At 28.7% G+C, this 15400-nt stretch overlaps 1 protein-coding gene across 3 annotated transcripts; it reads right to left on the bottom strand.

The window, feature by feature from the left end:
- Positions 1-4364: 4364 nt before the first annotated feature.
- Positions 4365-6833, bottom strand: LOC148191343 (heavy metal-associated isoprenylated plant protein 39-like). Of its 3 annotated transcripts, none has more exons than XM_088102481.1 (3): positions 6644-6833; positions 6115-6190; positions 4365-5168 (listed from the first exon to the last, which is right to left on the bottom strand). In XM_088102481.1, exons 1-3 carry the CDS (start codon positions 6647-6649, stop codon positions 4777-4779), a joined length of 474 nt encoding a protein of 157 aa, XP_087958607.1. In that variant the 5' UTR covers positions 6650-6833; the 3' UTR covers positions 4365-4776. The 3 variants fall into 3 exon arrangements, with proteins under 3 accessions (XP_087958607.1, XP_087958608.1, XP_087958606.1); XM_088102482.1 differs by having other exon boundaries at positions 6115-6187; XM_088102480.1 differs by lacking the exon at positions 6644-6833 and adding an exon at positions 6316-6486.
- Positions 6834-15400: the final 8567 nt, after the last annotated feature.

Below are 15400 nucleotides of genomic sequence, written 5' to 3'. Positions count from 1 at the left end.
TTATTAAATTATATTAGGTGGGTTGGTGAGCCAACCCGGCTCACCACGAATTTAACCCGGTGAGCCGGGTTTTAAGTGAGTCGGGTTGAAAATTAGCCCGAATAAAAAAATTACATATTTTTCAAACCCAACCCGGCTCAAACCCGTGGTGAGCCGGATTGACTCGCGGGTTACAACTCATTTTGACAGCACTGAAAGAAATACAATAAATGTTAAAAAATAAATAAAGACAATAAATTACGAAAAGTGAAAAAAAAAGGTCTTCATCAGGAAAAGAATTTTTTTTGAACTTGGATAATATTTTATACTCAAAAACTAATTTCATAATTATTAAACAAATAAATCTAATTGATTAAAATCAAATAAAATATAATATATCATAATATGAATAAAAATAAAATAATTATTGTAATAATAATAATAATAATAATAAATTTTCACAATAATAATAATAATTTATTTTCACAAACTCTATAGTATTAATTAATACAAATTGCTATGGAAATTATATTTTAAGCACGGTAAACAAATGAATCATTTTATTTAATTTGATCGATTTAAGTTGAATCGTTTTACACAGTAATGTCACTATTTCTTAACTTTAATAAAAATGGTTTAAATTTAAAATACATATTATTTTCCGTCGTTCGCAAATTCTTCTTCTGGTAATAAACAAAGAAGAGGTCATTTTCCCAGTTTTCTTCTCTTTCTCGCCTTCAGCCAAATCACACAAGAAAACCTCTTAGCACTTTTTTTCTCTGCCATGTTTCTCTGAACCTACGTAGCGTCAGGGTTTAACGAAGAAAATAAAAATTATCTCAGCCATTAGTCTCAATTATAGCTGGCATCGACTACCTCAGTGATGTAGACGGACACCAAAACTAAGAACAAACGCAGACAGTGGGTAAGTGATGATCAAAGCACAACATTGCATTATTTAAGGCTCTTTTAGGTTTAGTCAATCACTAATTTATATATATATTATCATTTTCGAGTGGTTCATTAGTATTATTATGGCTCACAGGAAGAAATTGAGGGAGTTGGGGTGAAAGAGATGAAGCAAATCACTGACAAAATATGTATGTTATAAACTTTACAGCATTTCAGTTTGAATTAATGTTATTAAAATGCATTGACTTGGAGTCAACCAAAAGATTGAAAAAGTAAAAATTGTGCAGGGGGAACTGGTACTGTGATCAATATAGGAAACACCGACCTTTATAATTTAAGGATAAGAATCCTACGTGTTTGTGCATGTTCCTTGACGCTTGTATTTGGAAGTTAGTTGCATTTATATCTTGCACGTATTTTCAACAGTGACAACATGCTTTTTTGACACTAGCGTGTACCATGATTTAAACCCAAAAAGAAAAGGCCCGACAGAACATAAATTCAGTTTGAATTTGGAAGCAGAAAACTTGTATAACAATCAATCCCTCGGCCTTTTTTCCATGAATGATTTTCATTTATGCTGCTACTGTTTATTGTTGTTATCGTATCTGGTTTTTATCGTTTTGAAGTTTGCATGATATGGTTGATGCCCCCTAATCTTCCTTCTCTACATCAAAACCAAAATGTTTGTGATCACTGTTTTTCTTTTTGGATAAGCATTGTTCTTATCAAAGTTGATTTGCAGATAGACCTTGTATACATGTTGGAAGTTGAAATGATATATGCTGACCAAGATATATGACACTGACTAACCGACCAAACCTAATTAATATCATCATCAGTGACAAAATTACCTAACAATGCCTCATATATCATCAAGGGTGACCTTCATTGTTAAAAAAAGAACATCTGTGTATGTATTCATGTGTGTGTTTGTTTGTTTTTGTAGTTCATAGTTTGTTATAATTTGTTTTTTAATAGAAAATAAGTTTTAACATACTTTTAATCGATGGTTATTATGTTATTTTGTTTCATTTGAGGAAATATACATATTTTAAGAAATACTTCATTATTTTAATTTCTATGCTAAAACAAATTTATTTAATCAAAATACAGTTATTTAACAATTATTTAACAAATTTGTAGTTGAGTTTTACATCTAACGGTGCATTTATTTTCTTGCGGACATATGCCATGTAGTTTTTATTATTTATAAATTTAAAAAATCATGTGTTTTTTTAAATAAAGAAACAATTGTGTGTTACACCCTTAAATGGTAAACAAAATGAAATATACTCATTTGTAATTAACATTTTTTTTATTTTGAATTTATTATACATTTAACGTTATTTTAATAAAAATGATGGTTTAATAATAACCCGATTTTCCTATATAACTAAATAGCAACCTTTTTATAATAGTAATGATAATGATGACGGTGGTGATATTTAAATGAATTAATAATATCTTAACAAATAATTAAGTAAATGGTTGCTTAGTTCTCACTGTATCGCTACTCTATATTACCATTGGTTGGATGCACGACTATATTACAGGTTAAATAGTCGTTGTAGATTTGAGCTCAACGTATGCACATTTAATATTTTGGTGCCTGACTTATTATTAATTCTTTATCTTATGACTATATATTACGATATTAGATATTAAAAAAAAACCATCAAATAATAATTAATTTTTTAAAAAAATAATTAGTTATTATATTAACTAAATAAGACATTATTTTATAAATTGAAATTTATGGATATCTAGTTTCTATCATTAACTGGAGACTAATTTAAAATATAATAATATTAAATAGGGTTAAATATGTTTTTAGTCCCTAAACTATTGGCTGTTTCTGGTTTTCGTCCCTCTTCCAAAGTAAGGTACAATTTGGTCCTCATTCTTTAGAAAAACGTTCGTTTTAGTCCTCAAAATTTTGTTTTTAGTCCTCGTTTTAGTCCTCAAAACGTTCGTTTTTTCGACTAAAACGAACGTTTTTTAAAGATTGAGGACTAAATTGTACCTTATTTTGGAAGAGGGACGAAAACCAGAAACGGTCAATAGTTTAGGGACTAAAAACATATTTAACCCTATTAAATAATTAAAACGTTGATAGTTAACGTTAAAAATAATTTAGAATCTTATTCACAAAATAATTATAAATTTTTATTAATAATTGAGATTATTTTAGATATCAATAAGTTATAATTTATAAATTAGTATATAACTTAGTTAATATAATAATTAATTACTTTTTGCTACTAAATTAATTATCATTTAGTGATTTTCTTTTATTGTATTGATGTAGTTATATATATTCACTGAATTTTTACTATTGAAAATTTATAAATATATATACTAATCAATTTAATAAGTTACAATATAAATACTACAAATGATTTTAACACTAATAAAGAATTACTTTTTACTAATTATTTTGTCCATTTATTCGCAATTTTCTTTTCACCATTTTCCCTTCCAGATTCTTTTATCTTCCTAAATTGGTCTTTCGGACTTGTCTTAGATTCTCTTGTCACTGGCTTTAAATATATGGCTAAACTAGCGCCAAAGGTGTAGCATCAAATCCAATTTTTTTCTTTTGTTAGAAAAAATTAAATAACATTCAGTTGCTCTTTTTTTATCAGACAGACTTCTTACTTTCTCTGTGTTTCTTTTCTATCGTTTTCGTCTTTTCACTCAATCTATCCCAAAATAAAAGTTGCATTTATCACTACTCTTTATTCAGCCCACATAGAAACTATACAAGATATAACCTCACACCTAATGTTGAAGTTTTGTGCTGTCTTTGGTGAGAATAAGAAAGAAAAAGTTATTGATAGTGAGGTGATGAAACCCCTTTAATCATACTCCACTAAGTAGTGTATTAGAAAACGAGTAAAAATCTGATACACGAACATCATCAGATTTTCCAAAGTAATAAAAAAAAGTACTTCACACAAGATAAGACCGAACAATGAAGGTCAATTAGCTCATCAACACCATTAGAAAAAGAATGATGATAGCAATTATGACCAGCTAATAGTGCACTTTGGATCATGATTCATCACCCCTTCAATCATGCATCAAGGTAACCAATGAGACAAACCAACCCCACAAATTGCCTTGGTTTTTTCTTTTTTTTTTCTCTGAATCCATTGCCGTGAAACAAGGTAACAACAATCTCGTTATGCAGAGATTATTCAGAATGTAAAGAGTGAGAGGAACTATGATAACACGCAATGAAGAGAAAGACAAGGCTCTGAAACGAAAAAAGAATCTCAATAATGCGGTACTATGCATATGCTTTTGAGCCACCATGCCCCACATGAAGAAAGACATGACAATGCTGCTGTCTAACAAGAAAAGACATTTTCTTTATGGTTTGGAGTGGTTGAGGATGTGCCAATAGATCCTGGGTTGGGGCTGCTTCCCCCTCACCCAACCCCACAAATAATATTTTTCAATTCATATTTCAGACAAACACACACGCTATATTAATGTAATGGATAGTGATACATTCACATAAAGTATACTTAAATTACATCCCAAAATTTTATTCCTTCTTCTCTACACATTGAAAACTTCTCAATAGCTCAACAAGACATCACCATGTTATATACAAGGAGTTCCTGTACTCTTGGCAATGACTCATATTGGAGTGAAAGAGAATTGAATTCATTACCATGATGAAGAAGTGAGTCCTTCCCTTGTGTCTGGACAGATTACTATTTAACATTTGACAAAACTTACATACAGTTCTTTAGGTGTTTCTGATATTGCCATTCCATCAGAATTGAAGTTTGATCAAATGAAAATTTCAAGTTCTAACAGAAGAGCAACACCAAAACCACCTATTAAATTGCATCTAAATTTTCCTTTCTTTCAACAAATGACACATGCATTGGGATTCTCTTCTATGCTTGGAGCATAGTAGTGTGTGGTCATGTAGGGGTTATATGCAGCCCTTTGAGCCTTGATCCATTCCAAAACAGGATCTGGGATTGGCTCTTTCTTTTTCTCATCTTCCTTCTTTTCATCTTTTTTTCCTTCTTCTTTCTTGCCCTCTTCCTTCTTTTGCTCCTCTTTCTTGTCTCCCTCCTTCTTGGCATCTGCTTTCTTTGCATCCTCTTTCTTCTCTGGCTCCTTCACTGGTCCTACTTCCACTATGTCTGTCTGCCAGTATTTCCGCAGTTTGCTCACAACACTTACTGGATCTACTGTCCCTATCACTGTTAACTTCTTCTCTTTCATGTTCATGGCGATGGCATCAATTCCTAAGATGTTCCACAACCTCATCATTAGCACTTTTTCAATTGAAAACATAAGTTCTCAAGCAGAACAAATATTTCTCTCAAAAGGTAGAACATCGAATGTGAAAGATGATAAATTGCCAATCCAATCAGAACCAAATGGTCAAGCAAAAACTAACAATCTTTTACATGAATTCACTTGGAAGAGTTTAACCAACATTACTTTATTCAAATATAGAGATAACTGTCTTCCTTGCAGTGCTGTATAGAAAAGTTATGTTCACAAAAAAGTTTCAAAAAGCCATTGCAATTCTGCTTTAACATAACCTGTGCAGAATTTGTTGAACAGCTATTACACACCTAGATGATCTGTTACAAACAACTACAGAAAATAAAATTTAATGCTATGCAATATCAAGTCATTTCAGACCAATGCTTTGCATTAAACATGTTTTGTTGAGAATTAGGTGGAACATCTTAGTGTTTATGTTTATAGGTAAGATGTCCGGAAAATATTGAGTAACTTCCAATTGGTACCAAAAGGCACCATTCTGTTCCAGAATACCAGAATATTAGACATTTATGCTTTATATAAAATAGTTAGAATAATTAAATATACATGACAAATTTAAGAACATAGGCATCTTACTATTATTATTTTCTCTTCAGTTTTTTGTTACCTTTCATTCAAAACCAATAAAACTAAATATTAAAGCATTTTAGATACAAAAGACGCCACTATAATAAGAGACGTGCAGCCTTCTACCACTGTCATGTTGACTGATTCTAAATAATTCAATTTTCAAGATGATAAAATGATAATTTAAAATAATAAAAAAATAGTGGAGGAACAAGAAAAACAGAATAAGCAAAACAGAACACGCAAATGAACAAGATCAACAGCAACAAAAACTACTATTTAGTACAACAAAAACTATTATTTAGTACAACAAAATCTACTATTTAGTACCTGAAAGAGTTGAAACTGTTTTCAAGGCCTTCTGCTTTTCCTTGTCATCATGCAAATCCAACTTGAGTACAAACTTCTGTAACCAAAATTATAAATTGTTTCAACCCACCCATATTCTATTATAATGAATCACTGAAAGAATGTTTCCAGAACAAACAAAAATAAATGTGAAACACTTGAAACAAAAGTTTCTGTACCAACCAAAAGCTTATTATACATAAGAAAACATGTGATCTAAAAACCAGACCCAGATTTCCAAACTAAATTCAAAACCAGGATTCTGATGAAGAAAGTATCAAAAATCATTAAAGGTCACCCAGATCTTTGAATCTGGAGAAAAAAGGGAGAAAACAGAGGCTGTGAAAAGAAAAAAAGGGAAAAAGGGGGAAGGCATAAAGCTCATGGAGAATCAACAATGAATTAAGTTCTGAGTCAAAAGTTAATAGGAGAAAATTAACCATTTTTAGAAAATGAATAAGCAAATAAAGAAGAGCAGAAAAGAACCAAACTTGGCAAGTGTGATACATACCTTCATTTTTTTTTATATCTACGCAATTTTATGCAGACCAAAGGAAGAGAGGAAAGCTACTTTTTTTAAGAGAAGGAGAGAAAAAAAAAATGTGCAGATGCAGAGAATGGTGAAGAGGGTATCTAATAATGGTCTGATGGAAAAGATGGAAAGGTAGGTTTGGAGAAACAAGTGTCAGAGAACGAAAGATGAGACCAGTTGAAGAAGTATTTATATGAATGTGGTTGTTTTTATTGAGCAGGTGTAAAATGATGTGTATTCCTGTCTGACGTTCTAAACTTTTTATAATTTGTAATTTACTGTAATTGGTGAAAAAGAAAAGAAAAAAAATTGAAAAAAGAAGAGTTTAAAATCATAAGAAATGATGATGATTACAGAAAATAAGAGGAAGATAGTGATAGATTGGAGAGAGAAGATGCAAATGAATGCTTTTTATCTCGGGACCAAATGAATCATACTTATCAGAAGTAAAGACCAAATTCTCTATTTCCATTCCCAGATCAAATGTTTAAGAAATCTTTGAGTATATTTAATATTAATAGTTAAAGTATTTTACAAGTCACTATGAATAAAAGAAAAATGTTCAAAAATGATTAGGTTATAAACTATAGGTTATTTTCATTAATAGTTAACTTGTACTTTATTTAACTTTTTATTGTTATTTAGTATATTTTAATATATTTCTTATTATTCATCACTTTTATCGATTGTTACATATTTATAAACATAATTAGTTATTATGTTATTTTTAGTATTTATTTAATTACTTTTAATTTTTTTACAAAGTTTAAAATAAAAAACTTAACGTTACAATTTAAAATTTCATGAAAAATACATATAGTACAAATTAGGCTTAATTAAGTATTTTTAGTTGAGTTTTTCTTAAAATCTTGTAATTATGTTCAAAAATTTATATTTTTCAATTGAGTTTCACCATTTAATTATCTTATCTCGATTGCTTACTTAATTTACGTGAACGTTATCTTGTTACTATCACTTATTTAGGTGACTTATTTAAGTAACGTGGATGATATCTTATCAAGTCGTTTGCTTAGTTAATGATATTTATAATTTATAATTTTATAATTGTATATATGAAGAAAGTTTAATACAAAGAATCTCTATTGTCTTTTATTAAACTATAATCATATTTACGAAATTTCACATTTGACTATTATGAATTATTTCTCTTTAATGCACCCATTTATAAAGATAATGTTTTTTTCTCCACTTTTAGAATTATTTTGAAACTATATATACTTACGAAATCCTACATTATTGTGAATTGTTTCTCTCTAACACATTTCATCATAGAAGATAATACTCTCTTAGTAGATTACTTCCTCCTACCCTCAAAACCATATTGAAGCTTTATGATCTTTTACTTTCTCATTTTTAAATTAAATCTTCACCTTCATGTTTTATAATGTCCACTTGTGAAGCATGAAACTCATATTTAATTCCTTCACCAGATTTTTTTCACAATGCAAAATAGGAAATTACAACATTTAAAATGTCTTTAAAGGTCTTAATATTTTCTAAAAAAAATTTTATTTGATCTTTGTCGATGACGATGAGAAAGTGATCCGAAGATTTTCTTTTAGTTAATATATTGCAGGATTTATTAATTTTAATTTGTAAAAAAAGGGAGAATGAATAGGTGTCAATATTGATGAAAAAAATTGTAAGGTAAGTAAAAATTGAATTATAAAATATTTTCTAACAACAAATGAATAAGGTGATTCATTTAACAGAAAAACTAAACTATAAAAATATAAAACATTTGAATACTCAATATACCACAAAAATTTAATGCAAATTCAACTAAAAATACCAAAATTTATCATGCATTTAAAATTTAATTAAGTCTAAAAATTAAAAAAAATTATATAATTTAACTTAAAAAAACTTAAAATTAAAAAAAAAACTAATTAATATTTATCGGATAACTCGTTGAAATAAAGTATTTCGTCCAAATAAAGAGAGTATTGTCAAATAAACCATTAATACTATTTTTTAAAAATACCTATAATTTATGTTGTAAAAAAAATCCTAAAAATATATGATATTACAATATATTGATAATCAATTAACATGTTTTTTTTCGTAAATATATTTTTAATGACTCATAAATGAACATGACATAATCACCCTTAAACAAATGAGAGGTTCTAAACATAAACTAAAAGTACGTTGGTAATTGTTCCGTCTTCTAAATTACACTGCATGTTAATATATATTTAAATTTTTTTACAATACTAATCATTTTAGTAAAGTTCTCTTTTTAATAATGCTTTTTCAATTTATAATACCAGAACCGTCAAGTAAGATTAATTTGATTAATGGCCAAACTTGAAAATTTGAGAAAGTTCAGGAAACCATAATAATAAACTAGACATAATTTATTTTTTGTTAATAAAAAACTGAAATATATATAATGTTGTCGTTCCTAAATCCAATTTGATGTTTTTTGAAAGTAAATTCTCGTACAAGTTTACACCTACAAGAAAATTATATTATTTATCTGTTTATAAATATTTATAAAACCTAAAAGAGTGAAATTTCAATTATTCGTTGTCCATAAAAATAAAAATATATGAATTTAAAGAGGACAATATATGATTGTTGTAATAGGATGATGGAAAGTTGTAGGCCCATGAAAAAGAAAAGAGAAAGAAATATAAAACTATTAGCAGGTGAGATTTTGACTGGCTGGTGAAGCCACCCCCACCCAAAATATAATTAAGGCTCTAATTTTTTAAGGATATGTAATAAATATGTGGTAAAATATGTTATTCATATTTTTAATATTTTATAAATCCAGTTTTATTCTCTTTAAAAACTCTGGTCCTATTAGAAAAAAGTGATTTATAAATAAATTGACAGTTTATAATAAATTTATAATCAATAAGCTATGTGACAGCTACACATTTCTAATAAGTTGTGAAGTGATAAAATAGTTTAATAAAGTAAGACTATTTGATAAAATTAACTGATAAATTAATTAATGCATATAAATTATGTAAAATAATATAATTATATAAATAAAATGTGTGTTTATCCAGACAACTATTGTTATGTAGTTATAATTATATATTCTTTTAAAGATAATTAATTTCTCATTAATTTTTTAAAATATATGCGATTTTTTATTTTCACATGTCATTTTATTTAAATGAGGGAATGTAATAGTATTAATTAAATTTAACTTTTACTTATTTTAATGAATTTCGTTTATTTATCAACTTAAATAACTATTACATGTAATTTTTTTTACAATGTTTTTTACAACTTAAATTTAAGGATTAAATATGATTTTAGTTGTTAATGTGAAATTAGAATTTGTCATATTTGAAATTTTGATATATTTTGAAATCAAACTTTAAAAATGAATAAATATAATTTTGATTTAATACATTATTTGGTTCCTAGTTTTGGGATTTTTGTTCAAAGTCGTCCTACATTTTAAAAAAGTTCAGTCAGGTCTCATATTTCGTTAAAAAATGTTCAAAATGGTCCATTTGGCTTACGGCGTTAAAAACATAACAGTGCAGTTGCCTGCGTGACCAAAACTGAATGACGTGTAAAGTTTTTGCAATACATGGCACATATGATGTATTTGAATGTGTAAATTTAAAAAAAAATATATAATGACATTAGCTAGATTTAACGAAATGGGTTAAATCAAATTACCCTTATCTAAGAATCCTACGCGATTTCTTGGTTTAACAATTTGGTGAAACTGGTCTTGTAATCATTGTGGCGTGGTGATTCCTTGAACATAAACTTTGAAGAGCGTACGTATGTGAGGTAAGTGTTGCTAACCCTAGCCTACTTACTTGATGTTCTTGTTGTTGGATTTGGGGGTTAGAGTTTGAGGTGGAAATAAAGGGTGGAGGTGGAGAGTAATGGTGGAGAGGAAGTGGATGGTGGAGTAGAGGTGGACAGAGATGGTGGACTGGAAGTGGATACTAAGCCAAATATCTTTCATGTGTTTTTCGTTGATATCCAGTTGGGACCAAAGTACACAGTTTTAAATTGAAAAGGGGGCCACATTGCACATTTTTTGACCAAAGGGGAAACTAAATTTAACATTACATATAAACACTTGAACGTAAACATTGAGCTTCACCTTCACATTATATAAACACCTACACCTGAACGTAAACATTGAACTTCACCTTCACAGTACATGAACATAAACATTGACCTAGACCTTAATGTAAACATTGACCCACCTACGAACGTGATCATCGGCGTTGCTACATCTTTTCAGGGCGTTGTTGCATCTTTTTAGGAACTCCACCAATGTTACCACCAGCTCTTTTTCTTAATTATTGTTCAACGTTCTTCCTCATCTTTGAATGAGTTTTTTCTGGTTGTTAAGAAGTGGACTTTAAAGCCTAACTCATCCCCACAAAACTAGCTTGTAAGGTGAGGTTTGTACCCCATTTATATATATTATAATTTGGCCTTATCTCCAGTTGATATGAGACTTCCAACACTGATTGTGGGTGTTTGAGGTGAAGAAGAAGAAACGATGGGGTGATGGTTGCCAAAATGTTGGGAGAGAGACGAGGTTTCTGATTTTTTGTGAATTGCAAATTTGCAATCAGGGTTTCTGATTTTGCACATTTGTGAATTGTGAATTGAGATTCTGATTTTGAAAATTGCAATTGGGGCTTCTAATTTTACACATGATTTTGCACAAACCCTAACCATTTTCTTTTACCTAATAACTTCAACTTTTTAACATTTCCACATACCTTGTCAACTCAATTCACCTCACCTTGCTACACAATCAAAAATTGTACACATCATTCAGTTTTCGCGACGAAGGCAATTGTACTGTTATGTTTTTAATGTCGTAAGCCAAAAAGACCATTTTGAATCGTTTTTAACGAAATATGGACCCTTACTGAACTTTTTTAAAAGATAGGACGACTTTGAACAAAACATCCAAAACTAAGGACCAAATAATGTATTAAACCTATAATTTTCTTAATTCAATCACGTTAATTTTTTTAATTTGTTAAATGTGTTTTTTAACAAACGTTACGTCTCAAAATATGTAAACAATTTAAATATTAACATAAAACACATTTAAAATATAAAAGAAATTAATGTAATTAAATTAAAAAATTATATATTTATTTTTAAAGTTATAAATATAAAAGTATATCAATCAAGTTTCAATTTTGTGAAGAAACTAAAAATATACTTAATTCTAAAAATTAAATATGTTACAAATATTTTTATATTAGTGAAGTTACAAAATATTTTTATATTAGTGAAGTTAGTGTATAAAAGTTTGTTAATTATCTAGTATATAATTTCTCTATTTTTAGTTCTGAAATTCCATTTTGTTTTTTAATTTAAATCACATTTCTTTCTTTTTGATGTTTACTTTGATATGTCATTATATTAAGTATATCAAGTTTAGTTATTTTCTTAAGATGATTGTTTGAATTGAGTAAAATTATTACAAATTGTAAAAAAAAAAATATTTTGAACATTTAATTTGCTTGTTTATTTCTAGAATTATAATTCTATACCATGATCAATCGATACAGTTTGATGTAGTTTATTAGAGTGTTCTACTAGAAAATATCTGTAGTTTAAATTGAAAAATATTAATAAATACTGAAAGAACATATATTTGACATATTTATTGTTTTCTTTTTCGGGTACTACAAAGCTTTTCTTTTTAGCCTTTGACAGTTTCCATTGGTTAGAAAAGAAGATAATGAATTTTCCAACGACTCATCTTCCATTCCAAGAACTTCAGTTAAGAGTCCTTTTGGGTCGTCCAAGAGCTATTTATGCATAATTTCTATTCCCATAAACAACATTAAAAGGAAACAATGTCAAAGTAAATTCTAGAACATTGCAGACAACTTTGAATTTTTTTTTTCCTTTGAATTTTGTTTTTCAAAAAGCATAACAAAATTGAATAATTTGTGTGGTGTTGATATGAAGAAACAGATGCCAGATAGTTTGGTTAAAAGAAAACAAATTCTTACTTTTACCAAATGGACAAAATTAGATTTTTTTTTTCTTGAACGCTTTTTTTACTTTTTAATCAAAATATTTGTTTGAAGTTTATTAAAATATAAACACCATTAAATAATAATAACTAAAACTATATAAATTTTAAAATAAATAGAGAACGTGATATTAAAGAGATCTTACAAATTAACTTTTTTTTATAGGTATTTATTTTACGTTGCATATTTAATGACAAATTTAATCTCAATAAATTAACTTATTTTTAAGGCAAGTTCTTCTTATACACAAAAAATACAACTTATAATTTAATTTAATCATAACCTATAAGTATTTTAAAAAAATTCTTAAAACTAATAATATAAGTACATGATTAATATGTTAACTGCTTGTTATCGTAATTAGGAGTATGTATGATGGATTAAAACATATTCATATTTATTACGTTTTTAATCTTAAATTTTGATAGGAATTTATTTTCATTTAAATTAGATCCAACTAAGACTAAAAAGAAATAATCGATTAAACTCAATAATTATGTAACATAGAATTGATTCATGATTTGTGAAAAGTGTTTAAATGATTTGCGAAAAGATAATAATCTTTATATTATGTGATATTGATATGCAATGTTGAAGGTGGTCCATAAATGCTTGAGCATGCGTATCTCTCTGTTATTATCATCAATCGACCGACAAATGTACCTATATATACTTTTTGACATCTATATTAATTAGATGCACATTTTTTATCAATGCTTATCTTCTTCATCACAATATCAATTATCTTGAATACGTGGGAGAATATTAAGAACTCCAAATCTCTTCTCATTTTAGAAACCTAATTAATAAAAAATTATATCAATTAAAACCAATTCCAATAATAATATTAATCATAACTAGGTATAAAAGTACAGTGATTTTGTAGTATACTTAAGTATTAAAAGAAAAAAATTAAATACTTATTTCCCTTAATTCTTGGAGATAACTTTAATGAACAAAACCGTGACAAAAGTTTGAGTTTTAAAGTGAAGAATATATCTAATGATTAACCTAATATTATTATCTTAATAGACAGAAGGTAAAAGTAGTTTATCTCTAAAACATAATACTTTATATTTAGTTTTAAATTCATAAAGTTGTTTCTCATCATTTAAAAAAGTAAATGGGTTAGGAGATGATAATGCATAAGGAAATTTGACTTAATGAAATTTTAGTTGAGTAAATTTTTACTTTCCATCTTATATCAATTTTCTACTTTTTCATAGTTTCATGTAATTGGTTACATGAGTGAAATAGATAAATCTATGTTAGTCTAAATCTATAGTGACGATTTTTGTTTGAGTAGAGTCTTTCAAGAACAAAGTTATGAACTTCTTAAATTTTTTGAGTTTTTAAAACATCTTTACAAAAAAGCATAAAATTTAAGGTACGAAAAAATAACTTGATTTCCTTTTTTTTATTGATTACATTAGTCGTTTGCTTCAATTTTGATTAAAAATAATTCAAGTAGGTTCTCTTATGTTTGTTTTAATCTCAATCAAGGCTTTTTTTTAAAAAAAGAATGATGTAGTTATTAGATAATCTTTTTTTCATATAAATGAAGCTAAACATATGTTACATATCAGTTTATAATTTTTTTTATTTTTTTAATTAATTAATTTATTAAATGTTATATGGCAATGATAATAATAATATCACTTTGAATAAAGTCTTATATTCAATTTTTTTTATATTTATTTTTTCATTAAATTTAATTCTAATTATCAATATAAGATTTATTTAAAAATAAATTTGGTCTCAGCACTAGTAAAAAAACAACTTTTAAAGGCGGCCAATACGCCTCGGTTGTCCCAAAACCGAAGCATATAAAAACGCGGTGGCTTTTTGGTAATTAACGGGAACTTATATGCCTCGGTTGCTTGGGAACCGCTGCCTAAAACGAATACTACCTCGGTTCACTGTGCCACCCGATGCATAAACATCTCTGCCACTCAACCACCTCTGCAAAGTCAGACTGACAGCTTTTGGTCAAGAGGATATTGCCTCGGGTCTACCAAGAACCGAGACCGAAAGACAATATGACCTCGGTTACAGCAGTGAACCGAGGCGTAAACGTGTGCGTTCAGACTTTTCATCTGCCAATATGCCACATATATTGCTTCGGTTATTCGTAAACCCGATGCCGAAAGCCTAATTTAAGCTGTTTAGGCCTCGGTTATTCGTAAAACCGAGGCAGTATTGGTTTCATTTTTACCGTAAAACAGAAGGGTTTACGGTTTCTTCTTCAACGCTCCCTGTGCTTTGTCTTCTCTCTCACGACCAGCGTCGAGCCTCCACCACCAAGGCGTCTTCTCCGTGCGTCCGCCGTCGTGCCGCCGTGCCTCCATTGTCTCCGGCGAATCGTTGTCCAAGTCCGGTGGCCATTTCCTTTACGGTTTCTTCTTCAACACCTCCCTGTGCTCTCTTCTCCGTGGACCACCAGCGTTCGTTTCTGGGCGAGCCTCCACCACCAAGGCGCGATTGTCTTCTTCTCCGTGCGTCAGCCGTCGTGCCGCCGTGCCTCCGTTGTCTCCAAGCCCTGCTTCTTCCCGCGACGGTAAGTTTTTTAAAGCGTTTTTATTATGGTTTTTGAAAGCGCTGCTTCTGCCATTGTTGATTGTTGCTTTTTGCTTGGATTCCTTTTAAGCTTCCCACTCTGAAACTGTTGTTATCTGCTGTAACAGTGTTGGAATGAATAGGAAACGATGAT

Source organism: Vigna umbellata, chromosome 11 (genome assembly GCF_029865625.1).
Source record: "Vigna umbellata cultivar VRB3 chromosome 11, Vumbellata_1.0, whole genome shotgun sequence".
Classification (NCBI taxonomy): Eukaryota; Viridiplantae; Streptophyta; class Magnoliopsida; order Fabales; family Fabaceae; genus Vigna; species Vigna umbellata.
This window is presented reverse-complemented; position numbering and strand designations above follow the sequence as displayed.